The sequence below is a fragment of the Vombatus ursinus genome, unplaced genomic scaffold (genome assembly GCF_900497805.2).
Source record: "Vombatus ursinus unplaced genomic scaffold, bare-nosed wombat genome assembly UNPS02014794.1, whole genome shotgun sequence".
In the NCBI taxonomy this organism is placed as follows: Eukaryota; Metazoa; Chordata; class Mammalia; order Diprotodontia; family Vombatidae; genus Vombatus; species Vombatus ursinus.
In genome coordinates this window covers 12,594,372-12,611,028 of record NW_020954572.1, presented here as the reverse complement: position 1 = coordinate 12,611,028, position 16,657 = coordinate 12,594,372, and the positions used below count along the sequence as shown (strand labels likewise).

Sequence of the window (16,657 nt, the reverse complement as noted above, 5' to 3'; positions counted from 1 at the left end):
AAGGAGTCCATGACATACAAAAAAAGATGAAGAACTTCTGCTTTAAGTACACAATGAAATCAATAAGAGAAACTGAGAATGGACATCATGAGACCCCAAGGCCCCAAGTTTAAGTCTTGCCATTAGTCAGTTTTTGTTGTTTTGCCTCCTATCTAAAATTGTCTTCCTCCTCTGGCACCTGAGCAAACAGAAAGAAGTGTAGAAGCCAGAAGGGTGGGCTCTTCCTGGAGAACCTCACTGGGGTGAACCGAGGGGAGGAGTAAGAGTCACGCCCCAGACCTCGAGATATGTGAAGGTGGAGGTATAAATGAAGAGGGACGACCTTTCACATACCATACCCTAATACAAAGTCTTTTCCTCCCAGCTCCAGTGACTCCGCCTCCTGCCCTGCCCTCCTCTCCCCAGCTCCTCCCAAAGGGAAGAGGCGGAAGCTGAGCTGAGCCACGCAAGGGCTGCTAGATTTCTCGGGGCCGTAGCCAATCTTCAGGTGCGCTCTCCGCCATGACCGAGGCCGGCCGGCCGCCGCAAGCCCGCGTGCTCCTGCAGCAGTGCCTTCATGCCAAGCTGCAAGTCCGTCCTGCCCAGGGCGACGTCGAGGCGCAGTGGGTGGAGGTAAAATCGGTCCTGACAGACCTCGTTTTAGCCTTGCGGTGCAATGATTCTCAGCCTTCGTGGTGCAGTGTTTCTTAGCTCTCTGCACACCCTTCTCCCCTCCCTCCCCAGCAGCCGTTTTTAGCCTCGTTTCTCCCTGCCCATTCCCACCCGCTTCTGGTGCAGCGCCGGTCCTTGGAAATACCGACAGCTCCGCTCTAACTGGGCTTACGGCCCCTTCTGCGTGCATTGGGCTGGTGTGCGCCTGCCTGGTGCAGTCTGCCACTTTCCGTGTTCGTGGAGAAGTGAGCGCCCTCAGGTGTCCGTGGAAGAGTGAGTTTCCCATGGCCTAGACTTCTTCCTTGCCCTCCTTTTCCTAGAAGTTAATAGGATCTCCCGATTGAGGCTGGTTTTGGAGTTTCAAAACGCCTCCCACGTCCCGTCCTGGTCCAGAAACTGGATTGCCAGGAGTGTGGCTCTACTGTTAGTCTCCTTTGTTAGTCTTTGCTGCACCCTGAGCAGACTGTAGGCAAGATACTTTGCAGATAGAAAATTGGAGTTGAGGCTTTTGTGTGTGTAATGTGGAAAAATGTGCAGTTCCTCTTTCGAAGTAAAAGTCCGTGCAGATTTTGACTTGGGCAAAGGCCTAGAAAAGTGAAGTTTCCCAGAAAGGCTTTATTTCCTAGAAAGTCTCTTAATTGGACTTACATTCATAATGAAATGAATCCTGTTCTTTATTAGTTGTAATTTTGGCCCTGATACCTTAGTGTTGTAGCTATATCTCTGATATCTTTCTTCTAGCATTCCGAGGTCTTTTATAAGAATGATTTCATCCATTCTACAAAACTTTGGAGTTTTTTATACTAGCCTTAAAAAAAAACCAATCCAAACAATTAAAATCTCCTTTAACTAAAACACCTGGAAATGTAGGTAACACCAATATTATATTCTAAGCTTGACATGATTTCATCTTTACAATTTCTATTTTTAAAATATCCAAATTACAATTTTACTGCTAGTTCTCCTTTCGTTAAGAGTCAGCTGACTCAAAATTTTCAATCAGATTCTGGCCGTTTGTTCTCCCTGCCTTTAGGCTTCCCCTTCTAGTTCTTCCACACAGCTTCCAAGGTAATAGTCTGAAAGTTGATTGATAGTACTGAGTCTGTCTTTTAGATTATTGACAACCCTTATTTTATTTTATTTCATTTTATTTTGCTAGGCAGTGGGGGACAGTACTGAGTCTGACCATGGTCATTCCCAAACTCAGTAAATTCCACTGTCTCCCTATTAACTAGGATCACATATAGGAACTCCTATGTTTGGCATTTGAAGCCCTTTACAAGCTGACTCCAAACTAACACCAGGTTTATCATGCATTACTCCCCTTCACATACTGTTTAGTCCAGTCAAACTGGCTTTCTTGCTTTTAGTCACTAGGAACATAGCATCACTAGCCTCTGTGTATTTCACTTCCTCTCTTTCTTAGAAACCTTAATTTGCTTCAGAACTCAATGCGTATACCACCTCTTATGGCCTTCTGTTCTTCATCCTCCCTTATTACCTCACATTTATTTTGCACACGCAAAACATACATGTTTTGGAGAAGGAAAAGGCAAATCACTCCAGTATCTTTGCCAAGAAAACCCCAAGTGGGGTCACAAAGAGTCTGATACAAATGCAAGGACAGAACAACATGTTTACATGTTGTTTCCGCTGGTGGGAATGTAAGCTTCTTGAGGATAGGCTTGTCTTTTTTTGTTTTTAGTATTTCCAGGGTCTACTACAGTGCCTGAAACTTTGTAGATGATTAATAAAATGCTTACTGATTGATTCTACCAACCTTTGTTAAGAGTATTTATATTTTTAAAACTCCTATTTTCAGGTCAGCTAGGTGGCACAGTGGATAGAGCACCAGTCCTGGAGTCAGGAGGATCTGAGTTCAAATCGGTCTTCAGACACATGATCCTCACTAGCTGTGTGAACCTCCACAAGTCACTTAACCCCTGATTGCCTCGCAAAAAAAACCCCAAAAAAGCAAAAATAAAATTCCTATTTTCTCTCCCCTCCCTATACATGAAAATCACTTTCTAAGTATTTTCTTTTTCTTATATGTAAGAATTTCCTCATTTCCCTCTTTCCTTAATAGCCACTGTTCCATAATGGGGTAAATTAAACATCTTTTGTTTTTATTTCCATGTTGAAAACTGTTAGTTCTATGATTGTTACATAGTGGTTTAATTTTCTGTGTACTTCTGTACTTCTTTGGTTTCTTTTCCCATTTTTTTTTTTTTGATAAATACTATGCTTCATTTCCTTTATAATGAAGGTCTCTGACGTTTCTCCCTCCCTTTTCTCCAAACACCCACAGTAAATTAATTTAACTTATAATAAATAATTGGGAGTCATTAAATACCCTTCTTTTTTTACAATCATTTAGAGTTCTTGTATGAAAAGGACATTTCCAGAGTTAAAAAATTTTCAAGGTAGCATTATTTGGCTTTATTTTTTTCAAGTGACAAACTCCATGGCCTTTCTCGTTGAAAAGTCATAACTTTTTAAGTTCAGAAGAGAAGTTATTATTTGGAGGGAGAAATGACCAAGTCATAATGATATGTAATTGATAGGACAAATTATAAGAGAAAAACTTTAATGAGTAGTAACTAGATGGAAGGAATTGGTATTGATCTTGGAGAATAAAAAGCTATTTAATTCTGGTGTTCTCTCACTCCTTGACTTTGCTACAGCACTAATTGATTGGACTTGTGTTATAGTTATGAAAGTCCATTGCTAAGGCTGCCAACTCCTGGCAGGATGACCCACTCTTATACCAGGCCAGGATGTTCTGTTACAGAAATAGGTATAGGTATCCTCCTTTCCTTTTTTGCTAGTTACTAGAATGCTCTGATAAGAGGGTAGGGTAGGGCTAGATGACCTCTGAGGAACCCGACTCAGGAATTCTATCAAATAATTTAATAGTACTAACTCACATTTAAATAGAAGTTTAAGATTTACAAAGTTCTTTACTTATCAAAACCCTGTGAGACAGTTTGTGTAAATATTTTCCTCAGATTCAGAACTGAGTCTCTGCATTTCCTTGTTCAGGTTCACTCAGCAGGTAAGGTATCTGAGGCCAGATTTAAATTCACAGTCTTCTGAAATTATGCTATTTTTTAAAAGGCATTATAATGCAAATTTTAGTATAAAGAAAAAAATATTTCTAAGCCCTAATAGTAGACTTACTTAAAATATCAAAAACAACAAAGGAAGAATTTGAGGTTCATTGATGGCATTATGCCTCTATAGTATGGGGTTATTCTTGAGTGAATTTAGTTGCAAAGAAGTTTGAGATTAAAAAACAACAATAGCAACAACTTCAGTAACAATTTGATCCAAAAATGAAGTGAGTTGTTAAGCTATAAGGGAGACATTAGATGGTTCCTGGTGCTGGGAGGTCTTCAAGCAAAGGCTGAATGACTGACTACTCTTTGACTGTGATACAAGGGATTCCTGATTTAAGTACAGATGATCTCACGTGCTCCTTCAAAACTTAAGATTCTGTGATTCCAGACTAGAAATAATAAGTGAGTTAACCAAAATACCAAATAAATTAATCTATTTAATCCCTAAATTTTAATTCATCAGCTATGCCAAGCTTTCTTTTATATCTGTCAGTAAATAATAGTGAATAAAAGTGTAGAGATTAATGGCATTTGTCTTTAATAAGTGGGACATGGTGAATGAAATGTTTCCAAGTTTGCCTATCTCAGGGGGGCAAGGGAATGGTGGATATTGTCCTGACATCTCTGATTAGTGGGAAATAGGCCTTTTGAAATGTGTCACATAAAGATATAGCATTCATTTTTCAAGGGATAATTTGCTTCCTCTGCTTCTGTTAGTTATTTTTTCAGCTTAAATAATTTTTGAAGGAAATGATTCCCTAAGTGCTTGATAAGTGGACACAATTTGATCTTCCAGACTCAGAATTAAGTAATCAAATGTATTTTGAAAATAGCTCTTTGCTTTCCTTTGCTTTTGACCTCTGTGCTAATAATGCATGTATGGATTTTTCTACTGGAGCCATTGTAGGTATCTCATATATATGTTATATTGCTTTGTTTCCTTTTGTTGTTTTTTTTGTTTTGTTTTGCTTTGTTTTGTTATATTGCTTTTAAGCCTCTGTAACGAAGTTAGTTTCTAATTTTTTAAAAACTTTGCTGGTTTCTTACAGGTTCCAAGAGCGTTAGTGATCTATGTCTGCTTCTTCAAAGGTGCTGAAGAAGACCTTCTGCCTAAAATGGGTATGTGTGTGATTTTAGCCATTATATTTTCCTTTTTAATATACAGAATGAGCAGGAAGTTGTGTTGTGAAGTGAAAGTAGAGAATGTGAAAGAGCATAATTAGCCTCAGGATCCTCTGCCTTTGAAATTTTGTGCTACTGTGGCTGGTCAAGAGAATGCTATGAAGAACTTAACTCTGGATCATCTGACTCAGAGGATCATAGTTGGAGGGGACCTTAGGGCCCTAGTCTAGTGGTGTCAAATTCAAATAGAAATGGACCACAGACCAAATAGAAATGGAGCCATGTTGACTTAGAAAATCACAAATTAACATTATCTATGTTGTATTCCTTTTTTATTTACTGTGTTAAATATTTCCCAATTGCATTAGTTCCAGAGGTACTTGGAAGCATATTTGACCACTCTGATCCAAGCCAACTTTCTTCATTTTACAGATGAGGAAACCAAGGCCCAGAAAAGATTTGTTACTTGCCCAAGGCTAAAGATCTTCCTGACTCTCAAGTCCAAGATTCTATCCACTGGGCCAAGTTACCTCTCAGCTTCCTTCCATTTTGGAATTATTCTCATTGTCCATAGTCTTAGAAATAACACTATGTAGTGGACAATCAGGCATTTGGTTATTTGGTATTCTATTTGAGAATTTGGGAGGTTTTTTGGTCTCTCAAATTCAATGTACATTTATTAAGTACCTACTTTGTACAAAGCCTGCACAAAAGTCCTAATTTAATGCCTCATAATACCGAAGAGGAGACCTTGAATTCTCAAAGGCTATGCCAGGGACTGGGCAACTGGGTGGCTCAGTGGGTAGAATGCTGGGCCTAGAGTCAGGAGGTCCTGAGTTCAAATCCAGCCTAAAACACTAGCTCTGAGACCCTGGGCAAATCATTTAACCCTGTTTTCCTCAGCCTCATCATCTGTAAAATAAGCTAGAGAAGGAAATAGCCAAGAAAACCCCAAATGGGGTCATGAAGAGTCAGACCCAACTGAAACAACTGAAGAACAACATGCCGGGGACTAAAGCTCTGGCAAGCTCTACTATCCTGGCCAGTTTTTAAGTAGTGACCAGTAAAAGACTGTCAATGGGTGACTAGAAGTTTATCTTCAGACAGATTTTTTGTTAAGTGCTTAGTTTTTTTTAGCCACAGCAACCCACAAAGGCATGGTGGGATTGTGATTTCTCTTATTAGAGGGAATACTACACTAAGGAAATTATGGATCCTGAAATATTTTTTAATATGTAATAAATTCTACACACTATTTTCAAAACTGCCATGCTTGTTTGTGCTTCCTTCTGAATTTCTATCTGTTGTTTTTTGTGGAAAAAAATGTTTCAATAGGCCAGGATCACATTTTATGAAGCTACATTGGAAATGGGGCCTTGAGGGAAAGTGGTATGAACAGATTGGGACTTTGTACAAAGGACAGGATTGTGACTTAAGTAGGGGTGGAGAAAAATGGTCGGGAAATAGAGAGCTCTTCCCTCAAGGCCCCATCTCCAATGTAGCTTCATAAAATGTGATCCTGGCATTTCAAGTTAAAATTCTGAACTCATTTTCCCAGAGAAACATCATTACACTTAGTGGTTAAGTTTTATTGTACTGTCTGTATAGGAGAATACTTCAGGACCAGAAATTAAAGTCCTTTTTGAGTTGGCTTGACAACTTAACTACTATGTATAACACTGTTTCTCTGGAGAAATGAATTCTGAGCAAGCTGCTTAACATAAAATGATCTTTTGAATCATAACTCTCTGATACATTCAAGATTCAATTGATAAATCAATCAGTAAACATTTATTAAGCACCTACTATGTGCCCAGCACTCTGCTGTTGGGAGATAGCATCCTACGGTGCTGGATTTTGGAATCGGGACGTGAGTTCAAATCTTCATTCTCCTTTCTGATCTGTGTGACCTAGAGTAAGTCACAACTTTTCTGGACCTGTTTCATCAAGGGAAGGAACAGGGCTTGCATTAGATGATCTCAAAGCTCCTTTCCTTCTTAAAATCTATGAGCCAGTTTTTTTTCTATAGGGAACCTAACAGCATTAGTCAAGTTCTCAGGTATAGCCAGCAGAGGGAGGTATGTGGTAGCTCTGCATTCTGTCCTGAATGAACTGTTATTTTGATCTTTCACTAATCAAGAACCTAGGAGGTGAATTAACCTTAAAACTACCCCAATACCTTGGAGAGCTACACCTCCCCTGAGAAGCCAGCTGTTCCATTAGTGGGCAGTATGGCACAATCCAAATAGAGAAAATAAAGTAGATACTAGTTAAGCAGAATTTTATAAAGTTGAATAATTCTTAGATGTCCTGCCTCTGAAGGATTTTTAGTCAAAAAAAACCTTTGATTTGGGGAGTGGGAGAAAAATCTATTGGGGATCCCACTGTTTTCCCAGAGTATCCATTCTAATATTTCTTTAATTCTAATTAGGGATTAGCCTCTGTCTCTAAAAGACAAATTGTTGCCACCTCCCATCTGTAGGCATGTTTTTGCTATAGTGATTTTCTGTGGGAATTAATTTCACATAGTTTCTCTCCATCTCTAGTGGCCGATTTTGATTTTGTAAACAGAAGTAAGTCAGGATTCGGAAAAGTACTTGTAATTCAAAATATACTTCTTGAGCATTTTTTAATGGTAGATATTTGTGGATTTTGTGTAGTTTTTGTGTAAATTACTTGAGAAAAGAGATTGTTTCACTTTTTTTATGTATATATTTGTATCCCTAGGCAATAAGTAAATGCCTGGGTATTTTTTTGTTGTTGTTGTTTTGGGTTTTGGTTTTTGTTCTGTTTTGTTTTTGGATAAAGGCAGCATGGCTGGAGTGCTGGCCTTAGGAGTCAAGAATACCTAGGTTCACATCCCACCTCTGATGCTTATTAATTGTGTGACAGTTCACCAGACATTTATGTGCTTCAAGCAACTCCCTAGGACTCAGCGATCAATTCACAGACTGTTCGAATTCTGCTCGCATGGAGGGAGTTCCCCTCAGTGATAAAATCACAGATCCTTAAATTTTCCTCATGTAATTCTATGTTTCAGTTACAATAGCAAGCTCTATTTAGAATCCCAGGTGAATTGTTTTTGTGCACATGTAAAACATCTATAAAACCGTAAATCTGCATAATGGCTTATGATTCTATAATCATAGCATTGTTATTATATTATATTACAGTAATGCAGGCATTGTTAGATAAAAGTAATATTGATTATCTAACACTTGCTTTCTTGGAGTTGTTCTTCTAATAGAAATGATGTGTTTCTGATGATTCTTTTGCTTATATCTCCCTCAACCCTAACCAACCAATGACATTTGTGAGATGACTATTTCACACTAGTCTAGTATGATTTTCTAGCTTTCTTTTTTTTTTAATATGTGCCAAATTCATCAATCCTTTCATTTTTCTGTGGTGTTGATATCAATGTACTATAATAAAATAGAAAAAAAAAATAGAGCAAAAGCCGACCAGACTATTTGGGACTTGAATTCATAAATCTTAGCCTCATTAGCAAAGTGTTCTAAATACCTAAGCTAAAAACACCCCATGGACTAGAATTTTCATCTAATGCTATTTGCTGTGTAGAGCAGAATTAACAGTAGCTTCATCTTGAACTCTTGTTCAAGGGGATTCCATTATGAAGGCCTATAAGTCCCTTAACATGTACTCCTAGGACAGCATTATCTCAAGACCCCAGCATGTGGTTATGTTTTTTGTTTTTTTAAAAAGCTACCTAGGGATTTAATATTGGGGTCACATTAACTACTAATTCAGTTTTTTGCATAAGACTAGCTATTTGTATTTAGGGAGGGTTTGCTCTTTTTTTTGTTTGTTTTTTTTTTGTTTTTTGTTTTTGCTTAACAAAGCATTTTTAAACATCTAAATAAGGATTTGGGTCAAGATATATGAGCTGACAAACCAGCTTTTTAAACATGATTTTTGGATTCACTAAGGGTTGGTGGTTTCTTAGGGGGTTTTGTTGGTTTGACTTTTCACTTTAGAATGTTTTTCCTCCCAGTTAGCACACTGTTGAATGTGAAATTAAGTGAGACTGAAAATGGCAAGCATGTCTCTATATTGGATCTACCTGGGAACATCCTTATCATCCCCCAAGCCACCCTGGGAGGAAAAGTGAGAGGAAGAAACATGCAGTACCATACCAACTCTGGAAAAGAAGAAGGATTTGTGCTTTATTCTCAGTTTGTGACTCTGTGTGAAAAAGAGCTTGCTGCTAACAGTAAATGTGCTGAAGCCGGTATGGTGGTGAGACATGGAACTTATGGGAACAGACAAGTGTTAAAGCTTGATACCAATGGACCCTATACACACCTGATTGAATTTTGAAAAGGCCCCTTCAGTCTGTATAAGAGTATTCTAGGGTGAAATGGTCAGGACTGGAATTATTAGAGGGTTTTTGTTTTTTAAGATCTATCATTACAAGGTTTTGCCACATTTTGACATTTAGGAAGACTGGTGTCTCCATTGAATAGAGTGGGTTATAGTTTTGAGTCTCCTGCTAGCTTGGGCAACTTCACCTTTAATTCATTCTACCATTCTTCTAAAAGTGCTTTGAAGAAATTCTCTCAACATTATTTTCCATCCAAATAAAAAAGAATTATTTTAAAATTCAAATTATTGAACATTGAGGAATTTTATCCAGCTAAAGTAAACATGTTGCTTCAACTATCAATAATTAAAGTCTCTCTCTCAAACAAACTGTATATATTTTGTGATATAAAATTAATTCATTTAATACCTCCTTGGAGCCATTATGTCATTGGTATAGATCATCTACAGGCAGCTAGGTGGTGCAGTGGCTAGAGTGCCAGGCCTGGAGTCAGGAAGACCTGAATTAAAATCTGGACTTAGACATTAGCTATATGACCCTGGGCAAGTCATTTAACCCTGTTTGCCTCAATTTCCTCATCTGTAAAATGAGCTGGTGAAAAAAGTAGCAAACCACTCCAGTGTTTTTGCCAAAAAAACCCCAAATGGGGTTACCAAGAGTCGGACATGACAAAAATGACTGAACAGCAATAACAAAGTCATCTCCTCACCAATGCAGAATGTAACTTCTTCTGCTCCCATGTCATTCTTGTCCATATAGTTCCACAAATCTCCTAAGTCATCCACCAGATACACAGGAGACTTTTGTCTGCTAGCTTGTCTGTATATTTAATAACATTTTGTGGATGCCCTGTAATCCTCAGGCTATCCTATTTTCTCCATTCTTGCTAGGTAACAGGTATACCTCCTTTTTCAGTCAGATGTATCCTCATTTCTGGGAAATATCATAGTACAATGGAAAGAGTAATAAATTTGGAGTCACAAAACCTGAGTTCTAAACCCAGCCCTACTGTTTATTACATACTGTGTGATCTTGGGAAAATCACCTACCCTCTCTAGGCATTGGTTTTCTCATCTGTAAAATGAAAAAATAGACTAGATGTCCTCTGAAGTCTCTTCTAGCCTTAGATCTGTGGTCCTATGACATTTCTTACAGATTCAGGTCATTGTTGGCAACCTACTTAGACCTACAGGTATCCTGAGAAACTTTATTTATTGGGTGGCAGGCTGGTCCTGGAGTTAGAAAGAACTAAGTGTGAATCTTGCTCCTGATTCCTACTATCTCTGTGACCTTGGACAAGATCTTTAACCTTTCTGAGCCCCAGTTTCCTCATCTGTAAAATGTGGATAATAGCAACTACCTCACATAATTGTTGTTTAAAGATAATGTATAGAAATTTCATATATAAGGGTGAGCTAAAAAAAAAATTAATGAGAAACAGAAAAGAGCCCTGACTATAGAAGGCTACTGTGGCAACAGGGAAATTCAAAATAAAAACTCAGAAGAGGACAATAGTGTCATAATGCTTACACATAAAGCCTCAAAGGGGAATATGAATTGGTCTCAATTTCCCCATAAACTGTCCCATAAAACAGAAGCAGATAGCAGAATGGGTTAAAAACCAGAATTCTACAATATGTTGTCCTCTTGGAGGAGCTCAAAAAGGATTTTAAAATTCAAGGGAAATAGAAGAAAACTTGGGAAAAGAAATGAGAGTTATACAAGAGTATTATGAAAAAAGAGTCAACAGCTTGGAAAAGGAAGCACAAAAATTGGCTGAAGAAAACAACTCCTTGGGGCAGCTAGGTAGCACAGTGGATAGGGCACTGGCCCTGGAGTCAGGAGAACCTGAGTTCAAATCAGGCCTCAGACACATAACACTCAATAGCTGTGTGACTCTGGGCAAGTCACTTAACCCAAATTGCCTCACCAAAAAAAAATAAAAATAAAAATTTAGATAAAAAAGAAAACAACTCTTTAGAAAATAGAATTGGCCAAATGGGGAAAAAAAATCCACTGAAGAAAACGACTCCTTTAAAAGTAGAATTGGCCAAATGGAAAAGGAGGTACAAAAGCTAACAGAAGAAAACAATTTCTTAAATATTAGAATAGGGCAAATGAAAGATAATGACTCTATGAGACATCAAGAATCAGTCAAACAAAATCAGAAGAATGAAAAAATAGAAGAAAATGTAAAATACTTATCAAGTCAAGGAGAAAATACTGCTAGCAACCAGAAAGAAACAATTCAAACATCAAGGAGCCACGTCAGGACTACTTAGGACTTAGCAGCTTCTACATTAAAGGATCAGAGGGCTTGGAACATGATATTCCAGAAGGCCAAGGAGCTTAGATCACAACTAAGAATCAGCTACCCAGCAAAACTAAACATAATTTTCTAGGGTGAAAGATGGACATTCACTGAAAACTTTCCTGATAAAAAGACCAGAGCTGAACAGAAAATTTGATCTTCAAAAATAAGACACAAGAGAAGCATAAAAAGGTAAACAGGAAAGAAAAAAAAAACAGATTATTCAATAAGATTAAACTGCTTACATACCTATACAGGAAGATGATACTTGTAACTCTTAAGCATTATATCTCTATTAGGGCAGTTAGAAGGAGTATACATAGACAGAGGGTATGGGTATAAGTTGACTTTGATGTGATGATATAAAAAAAATTAAGAGGTGAGAAAAAGGATTGTACTGGGAGAAGAGGAACGGGGGAGGCAGAATATGCATCACATGAAGAAATGCAAAAGACCTGTTAGAGGGAAAGAAGGGAAAGGGTGAGCATTGTTTGAACCTTATTCTCATCAGATTTGGCTCAAAGAAGAAATAACACTCAGTAGGGTATAGAAATTTAACTTATTCTATAGGGAAGTAGAAGGGGAAAGGGGAAAAAAAAGGAAAGGGAGGGCTGATAGAAGGGAGGGAAGACTGAGGGAGGTGGTGGTTAGAAGCAAAACATTAATGAGGTGGGAAAGGTTAGAAGGAGAAAAAAGTATAAATGGGAGAAAATAGAATGGAGAGAAAGACACAGTAGTCATAACTGTGAATGTGAATGGGATGAACTCTCCCATAAAACAAGCGGATAACAGAACGGATTAAAAACCAGAATTCTACAATATGTTGTTTATGAGAAAGACATTTGAAGCAGAGAGATACACACACAGTACAGGTAAAAGGCTGGAGCAGAATATATTATGCTTCAGCTATAGTAAAAAAAAAAAAAAAAAGCAGGTGTAGCAATCCTGATCTCGGACAAAGTAAAAGCAAAAATAGACCTAATTAAAAAAGATAAGGAAGGAAACTACATCTTGCTAAAAGGTGCCATAGACACTGAAGCAATATGAATACTAAACATATATGCACCAAGTGGTATAGGATCCAAATTCTTAAAGAAGTTAAGTGAATTACAGGAAGAAATAGCAAAACTGTACTATGGGGGACCTCAGCCTCCCCCTCTCAGAACTAGATAAATCTAAACACAAAATAAATAAGACAGAAGTTAAGCAGATGAATAGAATTTTAGACAAGTTAGGTATGATAGACCTCTAGAGAAAATTGAATGGGGATAGAAAGGAATATACCTTTTTCTCAGCAGTGTATGACACCTACACAGAAACTTCACGTGTATTAGGTCATAAAAACCTCACAATCAAATGCAGAAAGATAGAAATATTAAATGCATTCTTTTCATGATGAATAAAAAATTCTATGTAGTAAAGGGCCATGGTAAGATAGGCTAAAAACTAATTGGAAACTAAATAATCTAATCCTGAAGAATGTTTCTATTATTTCTTGTTTGACTCACTCAATCAGTTTCATCAAAGAGAATGACAATAATGAGACAGCATACCTAAACTTATGGGATGTACCCAAAGCAGTTCTTAGAGGAAATTTTATATCTCTAAATGCTTGCATGAATAAAACAGAGAAAGAGGAGATCAGTGAATTCAGCATGCAACTAAAAATCTAGAAGAACAAATTAAAAACCCCCAATTAAATACCAAATTAGAAATACTAAAAATTAAAGGAGAGATTAATAAAATTGATATTAAGAAAACTATTGAACTAATAAATAAAACTAAGAACTGGTTTTATGGAAAAAAAATAGATAAACCTTTCATTAATTTGATTTTAAAAAAAAAGAAGAAAACCATGTTACCAGTATCAAAAATGAAAAGGGTGAGTTCATCACCAGTGAGGAGGAAATTAAAGCAATAATTAAAAGCAATTTTGCCCAATAAATCTGGTAATCTTAGTGAAATGGATGAATATTTACAATAAATTGCCCAGATTAACAGAAGAGGAAATAAAATATTTAACTAACCCCATTTTAGAAAACAAAATTGAACAAGCCATCAATGAACCTAAGAAAAAAAATCCTCAGGACCAGAGGGATTCACAAGTGAATTCTACCAAACATTTAAAGAACAGTTAATTTCAACACTATATGAAGCATTTAGAAAAAAAGGCAAAGGAGTCCTATCAAATTCCTTTCATGACACAGATATGGTGCTGATACCTAAACTAAGAAGATCCAAAACAGAGAAAGAAAATTATAGAGCAATTTCCCTAATGTATATTGATGCAAAAAGAAACTATTAGCAAAGAGATTACAATTTTTCACGAGGATTATACTATCACCATGTGGGATTTATACCAGGAATTCAGGGCCGGTTCAATATTAGGAAAACTATCAGCATAATTGACCATATCAAAAACGAAACTAACAGAAATCATGATTATCTCCATAGATGCAGAAAAAGTTTTGACAGAATATACCACCCATTCCTATTAAAAACACTTGAGAGCATAGGAATAAATGGAGTTTTCCTTAAAATGATAAGCAGTATCTATTTAAAACCATCAGTAAGCATTATCTATAATGGGGATAAGCTAGAAGCATTTCCAATAAGGTCAGGAGTGAAACAAGGATGCCCATTATCACCACTATTATTCAATATTGTACTAGAAATGTCAGCTTTAGCAATAAGAGAAAAAAAGAAATTAAAGGAATTAGAATAACTAAAGAGGAAACAAACCTATCACTCTTTGGAGGTGATATGATGGTATACTTAGAGAATTCTAGAGAATCAACTAAAAACTATTTGAAGCAGTTAACTTTAGCAAAGGTGCAGGATATAAAATAAACCCATGAAAATCATCAGCTTTTCTATATATTACCAACAAAGCCCAGCAGCAAGAGATAGAGAAATAGTATTTAAAATAACTGAAGACAATATAAAATATTGTGGATTCTACCTGCCAAGACAAAGCCAGGAACTATATGAATGCAAATACAAAACTTTTCACACAAAGTCAGATCTAAACAATTGGAAAAATATCAACTACTCACGGGTAGGCTGAACTAATATAACAAAAATGACAATTCTACCTAAATTAATTTACTTATTCAGTGCCATACCAGTCAAACTACCAAAAAATTATTTTATAGAGCTATAAAAAATAATAAAATTTATCTGGAAGAACAAAAGGTCCAGGATATCAAGAGAATTAATGAAAAAAATGCAGAGGAAGGTGGCCTAGCTGTACCCGATCTAAAACTACATTATAAAGTGGCAATCATCAAAACTATTTGGTACTGGCTAAGAAATAAAGTGGTGAATCAGTGGAATAGGTTAGGTACCCAAGACAGAGTAGTCAGTGATTATAGTAATCTACTGTTTGATAAACCCAAAGACTCCAACTTCTGGGATAAGAACTCACTTTTTGACAAAAACTGCTGGGAAAACGGGAAAATACTATGGCAGAAACCAGGCATAGACCAACATCACACACTCTATAACCAAGATAAGGTCAAAATTGGCACGTGATTTAGACATAAAGGGTAATACCATAAGCAAATTAGGAGAGCAAGGAATAGTTTCCCTTCAGATCTATGGACAAGAGAAGGATTTATGATCAAACAAGAGAGAGAGAACATTATGAAATGCAAAATGGATAATTTTGATTACATTAAATTAAAAATGTTTTTGTACAAACAAAACCAATGCAGTCAAAATTATAAAGAAAGCAGAAAGCTGGGAAACAATTTTTACAATCAATCAGTCTCTCTGATAAAGGCCTCATTCTAAAATAAATAGAAAATTGAATCAAATTTATTAGAATACAATTCATTCCCCAATTGCTAAATGGTCAAATGATATGAACAGGCAGTTTTCAGATGAAATTAAAGTTATCTATAGTGATGAAAAAAAAATGCTCTAAATCACTATTTATTAGAGAAATGCAAATTAAAACAACTCTGAGGTACCACATCACACATATCAGATTGGCTAATATGACAAAAAAGGAAAATAATAAATGTTGGAGAAGATGTGGGAAAATTGGAACACTAATGCATTGTTGGTAGAGTTGTGAACTGAGCCAACCATTCTAGAAAGCAATTTTGAACTATGCCCAAAGGGCCATAAAACTGCACACCCTTTGATCCAGCAATACCTCTACTAGGTCTGTAGCTCAAAGAAACCATAAGAAAGGGAAAAGGACCCATATGTACAAAAATATTTATAGCTGCTCTTTTTGTGGTGGCAAAGAATTGGAAATTGAGGGGATGCCCATCAATTTCAGAATGACTGAACAAGTTGTGGCATATGAATGTAATGGAATACTATTGTGCTATAAGAAATGATGAGATGGCGTATTTCTGAAAAACCTGTAAAGACTTGCATGAACTGATGCTGAGTGAAGTGAGCAAAACCAGGAAAACATTGTATATGGTAACAGCAACATTGTGCGATGATCAGCTATGATAGACTTAGCTCTTCTCAGCAACGCAATGATCCAAGATAATTTCAAAAGACTTGTTTTGGAAAATGCTAACCACATTCAGAGAAAGAACTATAGAGTCTGAATGCAGATTTAAGCATACTATTCTCATTTTTGTTTATTTTTTTGTTTTTTCTTTCTTGTGATTTTTCCCTTTTGTTCTGATTCTTCTTTCACAGCATGTGGAAATATGTTTAACATAATTGTACATGTATAATCTATATCAGATTTTTTACTGTCTCAGGGAGGGGAGAGGGAAAGGAAGATGGGAGAAAATTTTGGCACTCAAAATCTTTCAAAAATGAATGTTGAAAACTATCTTTACATGTAATTGGAAAAAATAAAATACTATTAAGAAAAAAAATGAGGTCTGCTTCAGGATAATCATAATGGATAGAATTTTATCTTGGTTTCAGTGTTTTAAGTTTTCCATATTTTGCATAAGAAATATATGATTTCTTTTTTAATAATATGTCAGAAAAATTATATTGATAATTCTTAATTTTTACAATGCTGATTCTGTAGGGAACTCAAGTGTTTTATAATAGTTAAACTAAGCCTTAATATGCCCTATGTAGAAAAAGAAAGAAAGTCTAGCAGATTAGATTTTTTTTTAATTC

At 36.4% G+C, this 16,657-nt stretch overlaps 1 protein-coding gene across 1 annotated transcript; it reads left to right on the top strand.

Moving 5' to 3' along the window:
* The first annotated feature begins 427 nt into the window (after positions 1 to 427).
* Positions 428 to 9,605, top strand: DTD2 (D-tyrosyl-tRNA deacylase 2 (putative)). The gene is made up of 3 exons (XM_027870043.1): positions 428 to 612; positions 4,820 to 4,889; positions 8,908 to 9,605. The coding sequence occupies exons 1-3, from the start codon at positions 502 to 504 to the stop codon at positions 9,231 to 9,233; spliced, it is 507 nt and encodes a 168-aa protein (XP_027725844.1). The 5' UTR covers positions 428 to 501; the 3' UTR covers positions 9,234 to 9,605.
* The last annotated feature ends 7,052 nt before the right edge of the window (positions 9,606 to 16,657 follow it).

What these genes read in the sequence shown, in the direction of transcription:
- DTD2 (XM_027870043.1), top strand. Translation starts at nt 502, where the DNA reads ATGACCGAGGCCGGCCGGCCGCCGCAAGCCCGCGTGCTCCTGCAGCAG. An exon ending in TCGAGGCGCAGTGGGTGGAG is followed by an intron (nt 613 to 4,819) that starts GTAAAATCGGTC and finishes GGTTTCTTACAG; the next exon opens with GTTCCAAGAGCGTTAGTGAT. An exon ending in AGACCTTCTGCCTAAAATGG is followed by an intron (nt 4,890 to 8,907) that starts GTATGTGTGTGA and finishes TTTTCCTCCCAG; the next exon opens with TTAGCACACTGTTGAATGTG.